Source organism: Topomyia yanbarensis, chromosome 3 (genome assembly GCF_030247195.1).
Source record: "Topomyia yanbarensis strain Yona2022 chromosome 3, ASM3024719v1, whole genome shotgun sequence".
NCBI lineage: Eukaryota > Metazoa > Arthropoda > Insecta > Diptera > Culicidae > Topomyia > Topomyia yanbarensis.
This window is the reverse complement of record NC_080672.1, coordinates 231,359,614-231,374,761: the sequence shown is the minus strand read 5'-3', so window position 1 is coordinate 231,374,761 and position 15,148 is coordinate 231,359,614. Positions and strand designations below refer to the sequence as shown.

Genomic DNA, 15,148 nt, shown 5'->3' with positions numbered 1-15,148 from the left:
ATCTTTTTTCGGTGCTTTCTCAATGTTATCTAATGCATACTAAAAATTGGATGGAAATGTCAAAACATTACTAAAGTGGGTGGGGGTGGTCCCAACCGGCTGACATGTTTGCTGCTTGACAGCGACCTGCATATATGGTGCTTTAAAGCTATAAAGTTATTTGTCTTCGACCAAAGCAAACGATGTTTTGCATGTTGCAGAAACATTTATTGCCTACAATTATGAAAGCTGACACTGCACGACAGAATATAATACTCGAAAGTTAACTCAAACTTTCCATTTGATTATTGGTTTGATTTTTATGACAGCTATGATCTTGACAGTGGGCTGCACTCGTGATCTTTGAAAAGTGCTGCCAAATACATGGGCAACTATAAAGACCAGAGAAAATGCCTTATATAGATGGGTGGCGTCAGCGATGATGCTTACACGCAGAACATTATATTTATGCATCGATTGGCTCTCAAACGAGAAACTTATTCGTTCGACGCGCCAACTATTTCATTATTGGTACCAGTCAAATGATGACGAAAGTATTTTCTTGCATTGATTATGTAGGATGGTTGTTCTATTTTAATTGCTTTGATAATCATTAAATAGTTTCACAAAAAGTTTAACTACAGGTGATAAGAAAACACTCGTTCTTTCGTTTGACACCATAACATTCAGTCGAACTCAATATTTTATTGCGAATTATTGAGATCCGGAATTATTTTTGTATTATTGAGGTTAGGTTGGTCGTTTTAGATACGGAAAATGTTTACCCAGAACCACTGAGAACTGACAAACAAGTAAAATTTTCAACTTGTGTAAGAAATAAAACTGTCGCTTTGAAATGACAACAGCAAGTAGCAACTTGACACTAGCCGACGCTTCGATCGGCCAGAAATCACTATACGGGACTTGTGGGCAAACTTGGATACAATGGTGATTCACGCATGCGAACCTGTATGCGATGGTGATTTTCATCGTATATTCATTTAAATGTTTGCACAGGTTTTTTGGGAAAGTTTGTTCTAGCTTATATGTATGTTCTCTGTGCCAGAACTTTGATTTATCAGTGGATAACTTCGACTTTCAATACCTGCACTCTTTAATCAAATGATTTTCGTGTTCTTTATCGAGATTTCAATCTTTGAACTTCATTTTAGTATAAACTGAAACCGGAAGAACGAATTCTTAGGGGCCGTACACAAATGACGTAGCTTTTTTTCGGCGATTTTTGACCCCTCCCTCCCCCCACGTAGCATTTGGTCACAAAATTCTAACCTCCCCCTCGCAAATAACGTAGCATTTACCTACCCCCTCCCCCTCGTCCCATGCAAAGCGCCCGGGAGATGAAAAAAAAATTGCATATGTTTTTCAATTATTTTAAATACATGTCCTTTCAAAATGTTTTACGACTTTTATCAACATTTTCATTATAACAGCAAATTGCGTGCAAAATAAGCCCATTTCATAACAAATATAGTGTTGATAGTTTTGTTTTGAATTTTATAAGTCAAAGGGAGCATGAAGAGAAGTTCTCTCAGTTCACAATCGTGCAGCCGCCAATGATTGTAAGAAGCATACGTTCATCTAAATTACTAAATTTTGTTTGGGTGAATCCGAAGTGAAAATTTAATTCAGCTTTCAAACTAAGTCTACTAATTAGCAACATTAGCTAACTAATGTAGCAAGTTAAACCCGCTTACAAAATCTGTTTGTATTTTCGCGAACTTGCAATTCCGCGAATCGTAAAATTTACCTCATGACAAAACTGCATCAAAAGTAACTTGTTTGAATTTAAATTTATTTCTCTTGGGAATGGATGATCATTAAATTGTTTTCTCTGAACAATGGGTTTTAAACTTAATGCTACGTCGCACAACTTCTGACCCTACCCTCCCCCTCGTCACACTTCGTCACAAATTTGGTATACCCTCCCTACCCCCCAAAATGCTACGTCATTTATGCATGGCCCCTTAGTGATGTATCAAGAAATTTACCATCAAGATATTTTTCAGAGGTAGGAAACATATTTTCTTCATCAATATTCCTTTTCATTATAAGAAATAACATTTGATTATAATTTTGACTGAATTTATGAAATTGACTTTCGTGCCATCTTGCGGTCTACATCCAGCTTTAGACCGCAAATAGCATACTTTTCTATCTGCCTCTCGTTCATTATGTTGTAAACTTTATGCATTGGACATATTTGGTGTATTTACTCATTGAATGCTTACTAGAAGTATATGCTAGAAAATGCATAAAAATCACAGCAGAATAAAATATACGGGAATAGAAACCATGCATATTTTTGTTTCTCAGTGTACATTTCATTTTCGGAAGTTATTCGAGCTGTCAAAAAATGGATACTTTTTTGTTTCTAATAATGGGTACTTTTCATCCATTTCACAATAACATGATGAAGTAATGCCAATGGATATATTGAACCAGCCAACAAAAATATTCAATCCAACGACAGTTTTTATGTTGGTTTGAGGCTTTAGGATAGGATTCATATACTTGTATTAGAGAAAACTATTGTAAAATGGGTGTTTTACAATAGATTTTTTTTTAATTCATGCAAGAATCTATTTTCAATATTTATTTATGTATCGATAGCATACTTTTCTATTTGCGTCTTGTTTCTTCTACTGTAAATTTGATGCATTGGACATATTCGGTCTATCCACTCATTGAATGGTTACAAGTTTAGGCTAAAAAATGCATAAAAATCACAACATAATAAAAGAGAAGGGAATAGAAAGTATTCTAACTATGCATATTTTTGTTTCTTAGTGTAAAGTCTCTAATTTGCGCTTAGGACCATTTGACATGTTTGTTCAGGTTTTTCTATAAAATTGGGAGACATTATAAAAACATACCTGGAACGTCCAAAATAAATCCTTGCGCAAAACTGCTTTGTTGTTATTTGCATCTAAGATATTTACATCCTGGGATACCAGGTATCTTTTTCAAATGTCTTCACATTTTATAAAAAATGTCTTCTCTTGTCTTCGACGGCTAGGATTCTGAATCAGTTATTGATTTTTAACCAGAACTTTGCCAGAAATCAGTCAGATATCCGAACAAATTTGTCTTCAAAATGAAAAACACTTCTTCACAACATTTCAAATGACTTCAAAATAAAGCCAATCTCCAAATCTGGCATCCCTGTTTACATCAACGAAAAGAGATTTTAACTCAACCCTCCCGCAACTTGACGTTTAGCCTAAGTTGCTTGAAACCACCGTGTTTCGAATGATGTCGCCACCATAGAACGCCGTCCACTAATTGCGATACTGTAAATTTCTATGCGAGAAAATAATTTCGTGACGTCTTTTACGAACTTGTTTTCTTTATTTACATTCGGAAGAGATAATCAAGATGATCATTTCAAAACAGCGTAATAATTTAAGATAAATACAAACAATTTAAGGATTACAGATTGTGCCGAATGTAAAATATAAAATGCATGATTTGATTTCATTTCTAGTGTGAACTTTTTCCTCTCCCATTGCCCTTGAAATATCTTTCGCATATGACAATTCTCGAAAGTTTGTCGTTAATCTTTAAATACATTTAGCTATGTGATTATCATTTTTCACTTCGCATTTAACAAAGGTTTGACTTCGACTGTTTATTTCTGAAGGTAGAGCATCTAACTGATAGGTGCTGCGACATGTACGGTGCAAAGGTTTCCACGAAATTCAGAAGTGATGACAGTTCATTTTTTATCGGAGAGGGAGCAAAACAGTCCAGTATCATTGTGTGTGTCTTTTACATTGCAATACAAATATTACTACCTAACATCTTAAGACTAAATAAAGGTGCTCACTAACTAGTATAAGCGCCGCTTCTTTGTATGCTGATGATTCCAAAAAATCATGAATCATTTAAAAATAATGCATCGGAACAAAGATGCATTTTTATAACAAAACAACACCAAACGCCCAAAAAGTCTTCAAAAATGAATTATCGAAATTAAAAAAAATTGAACAAGACAATTTTCACTGTGAACAAGTTTACGCTTTTTTTAGAAATTGTTCTTGAATAAAAATTGATCCGCCATTTTAGACCCACAGACCCAAATAAAGTGGTTTCAACGATTTGTATAGGAGCTGTCAAGTTGTTCCCCCTCTGTTTTAACTACTAGAGGTCGCATGTCGCTGTTAAAACCAGCCCCCTGTCAAGGACGACGTCTCTGTACAGTCAGCATCACTGCCATGAAAGGCAAAACATTGATTTTAAACCGAATGATTAGAAGCTGTATTTAGTTACAAAATGTCGATATTCTGAATGATATGATATTAAATCATCCCACAAGATGCAAAACGTTGTGTGATATGCTTGAATATCGAGCATAGTGCCGAACATAATTCTTTGTTTGGGGCTTTATAGCTATAACGCCCCATATATGTAGGTCGCTGTCAAACTTCATATGATGGTATAGGGTTGCCAGGGAGCTGGTTAAAACTGATAATTTATCATCTCGCTTTTACATATGCTAGGCCCAGCTCCCTGGCAACCCTATACCATCATATGAAGTTTGACAGCGACCTACATATATGGGGCGTTATAGCTATAAAGCCCCAAACAAAGAATTATGTTCGGCACTATGCTCGATATTCAAGCATATCACACGACGTTTTGCATCTTGTGGGATGATTTAATATCATATCATTCAGAAAATCGACATTTTGTAACTAAATACAGCTTCTAATCATTCGGTTCAAAATCAATGTTTTGCCTTTCATGGCAGTGATGCTGGCTGTACAGAGACGTCGTCCTTGACAGGGGGCTGGCTAGGCCGATTAGTTTGACACATATTGCCCCGGGTACACACATGTCAAAGTAATGGGATACAATATGCTAGAGCGAGACCCCATGTTATAGTCCGTGAATACATGGAGGCAGTAGCGCTTTGCTCCCTCTAGTAGTTATAAACTCTTTTCGTCAACGTCATCAATGTTAGCTTCTATTATAGATGAGAGTATTTTCACTGTTCATAAATTCTACAAGTGAAATCAAACAGCTAAAATTACCTATCAAAACAAACCTAATTAATTTTTTTAATTGAAAATTCTGTTTTTCGTTCTTTACGAGCTTTCCATTAAATGAAGCAACTAGTAGAAAATAACACAAATATGATTAAAAATGGTTTATAAATTTAATGTATAATGAGATTGGCGTCGGTGTCATTACAATCGGTGGTTTATTTGTTGCAATATTAGAGCTTGTTCAGGAGTGTTTCAGTTTTAGATTCAAATTTTGACAGTTCTATTATATAAAACTGAAAATTTTAAAACTAGGGCTTGCTGTCCCCAGCAGCAGTTGTAGCGGATGGTCTATTCAGTTTAAAATCCATGTTACGCCGTGCTTTCAGCGTCACTGCATTCAAATTTATTTTTCCCTAGTCTATCGGGTCTAAGTGTCTGTGCTGAAAACTTTGCACGTATTTAAAACACAGTTCTAAACGTGTTTTAAAATCAGCAACAAATAGAACGGCGTCGTATAACAGTTTTAAATTTTAAAACGAAACTGTTCAAAATTATAAAACAAAATGTTTTGCTGGGGATGTGAATGTTTCAGTTCCAGTTCTACTTTGAAACTTCTATACAAAATAAAACGCTCCTGAACATGCCCTTAACTTTTGTAGTGTTTTCTTCTTCAGAAAAATCCAACTTTTAAAACTAAGAACCTACGCCAAAATAGAATTATCCATCGTGTGTTGAAATCTGCTATCTCAATACTGGTAGTGTATTTCGCTGCTGCAAAAACCGTCATCCTGATTCAGAAAATGAAAAATGAGCTTCAAATTAAGAAAATACGCGTAGAGTCATTAAAAAGTGTATATTTGTTATATTTTTTGTCTTACCAGGAATGCAATGTTTTTTAACATGAACAAAAATAACTAAAAACCATTTATTTTATAGGTGAAGAGCAGTTAAGCGCGAGGGATTGGCTTAAGTATGGAAGATCGCCCATCGACATGGTACGTCAGAAATGGGAAGAATGCTACGAGTTGCGAAAAATGGATATAGAGAACGAAAAACACCTCGCAGGGATATTTAATCTCTACCCAATATTAAAGGATCCAAAGGCAGAATTTCTTGTAAACAATTCTTGGCTCAGATGATGTATAATTTAACCTTAACCTTGTATACCCCACAGATCCAGTTAGATTTTGAAAAGATGCACCCCGGAGCAACCAGTAATTTTTATGCTCGATTTCCATTACTGCACCAAAAGTTGGAAAAATTGGTTCAATCTGCAGTATCGAAGGACAAGGCGTATTTATCATTATTCGAGGAATACAAAACTGCGGCAGACGGACACAAAAAAGATTTTTTACTTTGTATGCTGTTGCCAGTGATTATCCAAACTAATTATCGCGTAAAGGGTAACTGGAAGCCCTCCATCAAAGAAACTCAGGATAGCTTCGTCTTGGAAGTTCAAGTAGGTTGCAATTTTTTCTTAATCTGCAACAATGTTAACATTTAAATATGTACAGAAGTCAATGGATATCTCCTATCAAAAGTCTTAATATTTTATTAGCGGTTTTACAGTAACGTCTTTAGGAGCGACCCCTTAAACCTATCCATCTGTTCTGCCCTTCATCTTTTCCTTATGCTCTATTGGATTTCCTATCTACTTGCGATTATTGAGCATTACATGAAAATGTACCTGACTTTTCTGACAACTCAGAGAGCTTGATTACATGGACTTAGAAAATTTTTGGTGTCACCCAGTACAAGAAACTCGGTTCGAATTCTAACACCATGTAAACAAGCTCGCTGAACTGTCATTTTTTCGAGTATTTTTACTCATATGACGTCATCTTGCAATGTCCCGTTGGCTCTATACACAGTGCAGTCTTAGAGCATGTTCAGGAGTGTTTCAGTTCTAGATTCATAATTTTGACAGTTCTATTATATAAAACTGAAAATTTTAAAACTAGAACTTGCTGTCCCCAGCAGCAGTTGTAGCGGATGTTCTATTCAGTTTAAAAATCATGTCTCGCCATTCCTTCAGCGTTACTCTGCATTCAAATTTATTTTTCCCCCAGTCTATCGGGTCTAAGTGTCTGTGCTGAAAACTTTTCGTGTACGTAAAACACAGTTCTAAACGTTTTAAAATCAGCAACAAATAGAACGGAGTCGTATAACAGTTTTAAATTTTGAAACAAAACTGTTCGAAATTATAAAACAAAACGCTCTGCTGGGGAAATAGATACAGAACACTAGATAAGGATTGTCGCTGGTGTTCCCATTGTTTTTGCCTCGGAACATGTTTGTTTTGCTTTCGGTATATATCTGTCAAGTTATCGAAAGTCTCTCTAGTAAAAGTCTTTGGTCCGCACTTTTGGTACACGCAGAAAAATATGGCCTGCTTGTAACCACAAACCGTTTAGTTGAACTTCGAATTAGTAAAATGCAGAGTTTGTCTTTCTTCAATTCAGTCTCGTTTTTTCTGCTGTGATTTTTATACATTCAAGATCGAAAACGTCCAATGCATAAAATTTACAGCAGAATAAACGAGAGGCAAGCAGAAAAATTACGTGATATCTGCTATGAAACAAATTTCTATGTGGCATACTATTAAAATTTCATTAGTTTTCACATGATATCTATGCGTGACAGATAATTTTTATGTGCTACTACAAGTTGCAAAAAAATATGTGTGAAATCAATATATTCAATATAACGAATTTTCTCGGTGTACATTTTCGACTGTTATTGTTATGAAATGGAAGAGTTTGTATTTACCGCACAAGGAAATGAAAATTGATTAAAATTCAGTATAGATTTAGACAATTTGTACATTCTAATTAGTGAAAATACATCAACCAGGAATGGCCATTGTTTTGCTGGCTAAAAGAAACAAAAATGATTAGTCGCTATGAAACAACGATAGAGGATTATTTTTTTTGCTTTTTTTTATTTGGCCCATTTGACAGGTATATCCCGGAATCAAAACAATGATGGTCCAACCACTGATGCCAGCGACAATCCTAATCTAGTGTTCTGTATCTACTGCTGGGGATGTGAATGTTTCAGTTCCAGTTCTACTTTGAAACTCCTATACAAAATAAAACGCTCCTGAACATGCCCTTACTGGGTTATAGAACTATGCTGCATATAATGGCAAGTTAGTCCCATGCGGATAGAGAACTCCATGGAGCATGAGACTGATATGCGTAGGCTTGCCACCCCTCCGGGTTTGACCCGCAGACTCCGGATTTCGAGGACGATCTCCGGGCCTCCGGGTTTTACATCAATTTCTCCGGATTTGGTGGAAATTTGATTCTTTACATAATATTTAAAACTACTATGACAAATTTGTTCTAATCCAACTGACTAGGTCAACATCAAATGAGTTATTCCGGTGTTGTTGCTACTCCTGCTGCGACCTTTAACTGTTGGCTAGGGAGGTGAGTTTTGCCCCTTTGTTGCGACCTCTGGTGATGAATAATCGACACCACATAGTGCTTCCCATGTGATGCCGCAGCCCTTGCCTCCTTTGCTCTCCTTTTCCTGTTAGTTATGGAGGAGAGCGAACTGCCGCTCTACGCATAATTGTCCCATGTGCATAGGAAATTCCATAGCACATGGGACTGTTATACGTATAGCGGTAGTGAACTACTACACCAGATTAAACCGACAAAACCGTTCTCAAACGTGAACATTTACAGCTTTACTTTAACGTAGTAATAAAAAGCGATTAAAGTGCTCTAAAATATCGAGCAATCGCTTTGATTTCAATTTCTGCCTAGTTCCACTCAAAATTCACCACTCTCCAGGTCAGTGAAAATCTCCGGGTCAAAGTATCTCCAGAGGTGGCAACCCTAGATATGCGATTATGGCAGTACGGGCTGCCAACGTATTACAAAATGAACAATAGGTTTGTTCCAGTACATAGAAGTTACTCCCTGTTGCTCTGGAGCAAAAAATTCTTGCTCCTTTTCACTCCGGTTTGCAACCACAAGAAGAAAAAAGAGAAGAAGATAGTACAGGAACGATTTTCTCCCTGTTTGCTCCGGAGTACTTCCAGTTTCTCCTGGTACTGAAACAAACCTAATATTTCTTATTGTGCACAGCGACGGTTGTTTCGGTGTGATGTTGTTATCTTTACTGACTGAGGATGCAAATTACAATCTATTAACAACGCAATTTGGCATGTCTGAATATTTGCTATTATTTCATTTTCATTTTGCAGCGATTGGTGGAGCAATGAGAGCGCTAGTCAGTCCAAAGCCAGGGGTAATGGCTGAATGGTCCATGCAGACCAGAAAAGCGCCATGGGAGAGGATCAGGATATGGGTTGGGGTATGTTTAAGGAATTGATGTATGCTGGACGAATAATTGCTCTGCAGGAAGTGATGTAAAGAGTGAATTGAACAGCACTGCTGTGGGCTGTTCAGAATATATATATCTCCAAAAGGTTGGATATGAAAATACATGATTATATGATATCAATTTATATGTGCTAAATAGTTCACTTTATCCCGTGTTGTTATCAAGTATCGCGAGGGTAGGTGTGCGTGGATTATCGAAAGGCTCAAGCGTTTGTTTGTTCATGTGTTTGTCAAGTGTGCCAGCACGTATGTGACTTCGCGTATATAAATTCGATTTTATAACTGTGTGGCTATTTCATATTCGCGTATGTTCTTGAATGATCGCGCGGACCGTGAATCTGATGCCATGGAACGTGTTATCTAGTGAAAATGTCAGTTTTTGATTGGTCCAACTGAAGGCATGAGTCTAGGCTCCTAGGACCGAGAAAAGAGTCTTCCGGACGCGACCGATTCATGATCGCGTAAGCAGTGGGTAAATGCTTGAGACCGAGCTTGTGAATTTATAGGTGCTAAAACGTTCACGTAATTACCTAGGTGTTTTACTGTTTGCAAGACCGCGGGCGTAAGTATGTGTGGATGATTGCAGCTGCATGCATGTGCGCGTTTGTGACCAGGTTTGTGTTATCGCAAAGGCCACAAGTTTTTGTACGTTTAAAATGGGAAAGATTGTGAGTGTATATGAGATAATGTGCAATTGATTGTGTTAGTGAGTGTTAGTATGAATCTATTTTAATATCTATAGAAGGAAACATAACATGCCTAATACGGAAAAAATATGCAAAAAGATTAATTAGAAGTGCAAAAATCAGACATTATTTTTGGTAAGAATGAGTAGAGGAAAAGCAAACTAATAGAAGTATAACAAAAACAGACTAATGGTGTAAAAAAAAGAAGACATGTAACATGCAATCAAACTACTTGAACTCGTCCAAATGCCAGCAAATGATGTTTGTATAAAATTAACGACAATTACATTTTGTTAGAATTTTATCATGTTATGCTGACCGGGAATGGATAATTCACGTGCGTCGGTAAATTAATTGTACCTTAATTTATCCAATCCGATCTTCCCGAGTGAATTGTATCTAATGCACAAATTGGACCCAATATTTTATCACATACGCCATTTCTGCATCCATTCCCTGAATCAGCTGTCACAAATACTCTGACGAACACATGCACAGATAGATATACGACCAGCACATAACCATTGTACACTAGCACTAAAAACTACAATTATTACAAAACGACCACTAATAGGTTTCTACTTTTACATTTATTTAATTAGCATGTGAAACAATGACCAAGTCAACCGATAAATCTACACACAATGATCTACAATGCGAGTCATGTCCACTATCACTACCATTAAACTGTGGAACAATGTATGGAAACACGGCCCACAGCATAAGTCAATCCACGTCGACCCGCCAATCGACCATACCAGCGCGCACAGGCTTGTGGTTGATCGTTAGTTAGGGCTGGTGCAGAGTATGAAAAAACACAAAACATACAAAGGCCTATAGGCCCTCTCGGTCTCCTCGATGCACCACTGTCCAGGTGTAATGCAATAACCATCTTAAAGCAATTGTCTGTCAGAGGTTCTTTAGTACTGATGCACGCAATATCGTTGTATCATATTTTTAATTCCAAAACTCACTCCTATTGATATTGCAAAGTGTTGAATTTATCGAAACACGAATAATGCTTATTATTATAGTGGAATACCTTAGCAATAATCGCAAGTTCGGGAAAGATGCTTCTTTTATTTACACGAAAATATAACTATAAACGTATATCATGCCTGGAGTGCGTCTAAATATATGGGATACAAAAACTATAAATATATTTCCGTATGTTAATCGGACTTATTTCAGTCAATGTCTTGCAATTTTGTTAATTTGTTCATTCAAACAATGTGACTGCTAAAGTAGAAAAAAGGTATTTTGTTGTTAATGTATTATATTGTCAATTCTTTTCCCATAAACTAAGAAGTAAGTACTTTTTTTATTTGAATTATTTTTTTGTAAATTATTTATAAAATTAGTTTACTTTGTTTTTCAGATAATTTAAACCCTGTAAACTGCAATAGTATGTTAATTGCGGTGTTATGTCAACAAATTGTTAAGTTTGAATTTCGTAAAAGTGCATTTCAGTATTTTCTAATGAAATTCATGAAGCTAACTAATCGATATTTGTTTTTCATGTAGCGCAAATATAGACCATTATGAGTCATAGAGAACTAGTATGTTTCCTCTGCAATCGAAGATTTCCCGGAACGAAAGTATTAATGAAACATTTATCAAATGTCAGATCTCACAATCTGAATCAGCACAGCATATTCAAATGCGCCCAGGAAAATTGTGGAAGACAATATACGAACAGTAGAAGTTTTGTACGCCACATGGAAAAAGAACATTCTCAAAACGAACCAGAGGATTGGAGATCTAAAAAGATACACGTTACACAAACAAACATTGTAATGACTTCAGATATCAGGTATCACAACAATAATTTTGTTTTAACCGATCGAATTATTTTTTCCCACCCTTGTTTATATTACTACAAACACGTCGAGCTGATATACTTTATGTAAAGATTTTCCATCATTGTTTTATTTTCCAGAATTATTGATGCTCCCGGCAAAAGTACTGACATATTCGATTTGGATCAGCTATCAACGTCACATGGCACTACTACTTTAGAGCAAAATGATAATGATTTCTGGAAGGATTTAAGGCATCATGTTGAAGACAATACATTAACTTCAATACAGCAGACAGGAATAGCATTCGCCACATATTTGCATAGTTTGCCCAATTACAACCGTGCTATGGTCTTTGAAATTATCTCTTCATTAAAAATAATGGTGTTAGAACCACTTATGTCGATTGTCTGTGATGCAATTAAGCCAGCAATTCCAGATGCAGAAAAGGCCAACGTTTTAAACCACATAATGAAGGTCACTCAAGCATTCGATATGGTAGATACCGAACATAAATTTGTAAAACTTTTGAAAGAGAATTGTAATTTCAAAATGCCAATTCTTGATCATGTAACCAGTGAACTTAATCCCATGGAATTAGAAGATGGTGTAGAAATGGTGGAAAAATCAAAATCCAACGTGTACATCGGATTAGAAAATCTTTTCACCAATTTTTTTGCTGTTGAGGCGAATATCGAAGCGTTATTGAACAGTTATGAAAAGCTTACTACTTCATCAGAAGATGTGAATGACAACTTTGTTAAAGGCAAATTCTGGAAGCAAAAAGTTGAAAACAGACCTGATGATGTGTGTATTCCATATTTCATTTTCGCAGATTCTTTCGAAATCAATAATCCGTTGGGCTCAAAAGCTGGTAAACAAGCGCTGACTGGATTTTATTTAAATTTTCCCAGTTTACCACGACACATCCATGGGAAAATCGAAAACATGTTCCTACTCCAATTTGTATATTCAGCGGTAGAAAAATCCCACTCGAACGAAGAAGTATTGCATACTTTAATTCAAGAAATCACACATTTGGAGAAAACACCTGTAAGAATACCTTTAAAAGGCAAAGATTGTAATATATTTTTTTTATTTGGAGGATTACGAGGAGATAATTTGGGTTTGAATTCTCTTTTGGACTACAGTAAATCATTTGTTGCAAACTATCCATGCAGAATTTGCTCGATGCATCTTGACAACATTCGGAAATGCACAGAAGACGATCCTACACTCTACCGCACTGAGGAATCGTACAATTTAGCACTTGAAAATGGTAGCTTCTCAGAAACAGGAATCCGAACAAAATCAGTTTTCAACACTATCCCTAACTTTCATATTACGGACCTGAAGATCGTAGATTGTATGCACGACTTTTATGAAGGATTCGCTCATGATGCCTTGACCTGCTGTATTCTACATTTTATTTCAAAAGGATATTTGTCATTATACATACTAAATCAACGAATCCAACGGTACGATTATGATATCAACCAGCGGAAAAATATTCCTCCAGAAATAAAGCCGGAGCATTTAGAATCCTCGAAGTTTAAGATGTCTGCAGGGCAAATGAAATGTTTCGTGGACAATATTACATTAATGATAGGCGACTTAGTGCCAGCTAAACAAGAGTGGATATTTCTAGTCAACGTTACCAAAATTAGCACATGTATCATGAAGCCATCGTTTTCATCACCAGAAATCAAAGAGTTGAAAGATCTTGTAAATTACACCTTACATCAGTACAAAACATTATTTGACAAGCATCTTAAACCCAAAGCTCATTTTCTAACGCATTATCCTCTTGCTATCGAATGGACGGGTCCGATACGGTTTACATCCACGTTTATTCCAGAAATGAAACATAAATATTTTAAAAAAATTGCAGCAATTACAGCATCGAGAAAAAACATTGCACTCACTTTAGCTATTAAGGATCAATTCATGATGGCGTATAACGTATTCACAAATAAACAGAATTTTGCAGCATTACAATTAGAAGAAGGAACTGGAATTTTCATCAAACTGAATTGCATACCCATTCCGCATGGATTAATTTCTGATGATGTTAATGCAATTGTTCAAGTACTCAACTATGTAATGCTAGGAAAAACTAAAATTAAACCCGGAACAATTTTAATTGATAAGGCACAAGACCGCTTTTTTAGAAATGTTCGCCATATAATTAAGTGTAATAATATAATAACTTTTGTTTGCCACATTTATCAAAACTACGAGTTTGATGAGCACTTCGATGCATATGTACTAGATATACAAGATTATGACGTCGTCAGATGCAGCATTCAAGACATCACACATTCTCCGTCTCATCTACATCATTTATCAGACGGCCGAATTGCGATTCGCCTTCAATACTAATCAAAACTAATTAATTACTAATTAGCATTAGTTATATACTGTGTTAAATTTACAATAAAATGAAATTAATTAAAAATAGTTCAAATATATTTCAATATAAGGAATTTTGAATAAAAAGAGCTTTTATGCAATTAATGTCCTAAGTTATGCTCCAATATAATTATTACTAGCATTTGCTGCTTTGCTTAACTTATTTTCTCTTTTCGTTTATAGACTGCAGGTGACATTCAAAAACGAATTGAAGAACGTTTGGAATTCCTTCGAAAAAAGTTTGGCAACGTTTGTCTGCAACCACAAATTGTTGCGGTAGGGGCATCAAGGGCAAACATAGGACTGTTTGTTATTTTTGGTGGAGCAGAGTACCTGGCAGAGAACATACTGCATGCTGTATGTATGTGTATGCATATAACATATGTGCTACACCTACAGTACACCCCCGATTGCAAACCTTTGTGGATGTTTATCCAAACATATCTATTCAAAATTACTGCATCGATAATCGAGTTGCCAAAAAGCACACGTGATTTATTACAATCAATTGACAAGGATACTTGTTAAACATTTCAATACTATTATTCATTTTTTATCGTTTTTATGTTTTATAATATAAAATAATCTTTTTCATCAAATTGTCATACGTTAATTTAGTTGTCGTTGAGAAATACCATAAATAGTTTGTACCCTCAATCATGAATCATTAATCATAACTCATGATCAAGATTTCCAGTTAACTGGAGCTCGAATCATGGTTTCAGCACGTATGATTCATGATTTTAAGTCAACTGAAAAATAGTAACGCCTAGATAGCGTTACGGAAAAAATAGCTCATGGCATCATGCATTTTATTCATGGTGTATTTTCATAACAAGAAAATATACTATGCTCATGAAATCATGAGTCAATTTTCCTGTTTCGAGGAAACGATTTGTTCCCGT

The 15,148-nt window shown here is 35.8% G+C and overlaps 3 protein-coding genes across 5 annotated transcripts in view; 1 reads left to right on the top strand and 2 right to left on the bottom strand.

The window, feature by feature from the left end:
* LOC131688994 (uncharacterized) overlaps positions 1-4,122 on the bottom strand; it is a 39,271-nt gene extending 35,149 nt beyond the window's left edge. The window contains exon 1 of the mRNA XM_058973711.1: positions 3,193-4,122. The gene's annotated coding sequence lies outside the window, so the exon portion shown is untranslated. The remainder of the gene's footprint in view (positions 1-3,192) is intronic.
* Positions 1-15,148, bottom strand: part of LOC131688993 (cytokine receptor-like) — an 860,358-nt gene that overhangs the window by 806,920 nt on the left and 38,290 nt on the right. The gene's annotated exons all lie outside the window — the stretch shown is intronic.
* LOC131687755 (uncharacterized) lies at positions 9,290-13,194 on the top strand. Its single transcript, XM_058971847.1, has 3 exons — positions 9,290-9,372; positions 11,972-13,087; positions 13,188-13,194. The coding sequence occupies exons 1-3, from the start codon at positions 9,290-9,292 to the stop codon at positions 13,192-13,194; spliced, it is 1,206 nt and encodes a 401-aa protein (XP_058827830.1).

Bases quoted from the DNA above. Each gene is read 5' to 3' on its own strand.
- LOC131687755 (XM_058971847.1), top strand. From the start codon at position 9,290: ATGGGAGAGGATCAGGATATGGGTTGGGGTATGTTTAAGGAATTGATG. The intron at 9,373-11,971 runs GTAAAGAGTGAA...TTTATTTTCCAG, and splicing joins ATTGCTCTGCAGGAAGTGAT to AATTATTGATGCTCCCGGCA.